General features: G+C 35.5%; 1 protein-coding gene across 1 annotated transcript in view; it reads right to left on the bottom strand.

Moving 5' to 3' along the window:
* CSUI_009116 (syntaxin binding) overlaps positions 1–735 on the bottom strand; it is a 10191-nt gene extending 9456 nt beyond the window's left edge. Inside the window, exon 1 of the mRNA XM_068069235.1 lies at positions 283–735. Within this exon, the coding sequence (XP_067918792.1) occupies positions 283–313 (31 nt within the window). The 5' untranslated portion in view covers positions 314–735. The remainder of the gene's footprint in view (positions 1–282) is intronic.
* Positions 736–749: the final 14 nt, after the last annotated feature.

Raw genomic sequence — 749 nt, 5'->3', positions numbered from 1 at the left:
AGATAGAGATAGATAGAGATAGAGATAGAGATAATAGAGATAGAGATAATAGAGATGAAGAGGGGAAGACTGGAATTTTGAGGAGTGTCTTTGAAGCAAACAAATCCCTCCAAAATCCAAAAGAAAAGAAAAAAAAAGAAAAAGAAAGAAAGAAAAAAAAAAGAAAAAGAAAGAAAGAAAAAGAAAAGAGAAAGAGAGGAAAGAAAAGAAAGGGAAAAGAAAGACCATGCGTAGGGAAGTATAAGAAGAAAGAGGAGAAAAGAGAGGAAGTTTTCTTCTTACGTTGTTTACAAATCGCTTTAAGGGAAGCCATCGTGAAGAAAAAGAAGAAGAAGAGAAAGAGTGAGAAAGAAAGAAAGAAGAAAAAGAAGAAAAAGAAAGAGAGAGAGAAGGGACCTTTGTGAAGAGATGTTTACAGAAGAGGGAAGAAAGAGAGGAAGAGAGAGAGAGAGGACTATGTAGAGAAGAAAGAGTTTAAACTTCTTTACGGAGAACGAGAGAGATCACATTTTTGCAAGAAAAGAAAAGAAGTAGAGAGAGAAAGAAAAAGATATTTGAGTTCTGCTGTATGTACACCTGAAGCTATTCTACGCAAGAGAAGGAAATATTCCGTTCTACTCTCTCTCTCTCTTTTCTTCTCGTAATGACTCTTTTCATTCTTTCTCTCCTTCTTTCTGTTTCATCTTTAGAGGCTTCTTCATCCCTTTTCTCTTCAGAAGTCTTCCCCTTCTTCTTGTTGGAGGTTCAAG

This window comes from Cystoisospora suis (assembly GCF_002600585.1).
Source record: "Cystoisospora suis strain Wien I chromosome Unknown contig_5308, whole genome shotgun sequence".
Classification (NCBI taxonomy): Eukaryota; Apicomplexa; class Conoidasida; order Eucoccidiorida; family Sarcocystidae; genus Cystoisospora; species Cystoisospora suis.
The sequence above is the reverse complement of the archived record's forward strand: the minus strand, read 5'-3'. Positions and strand labels throughout refer to the sequence as shown.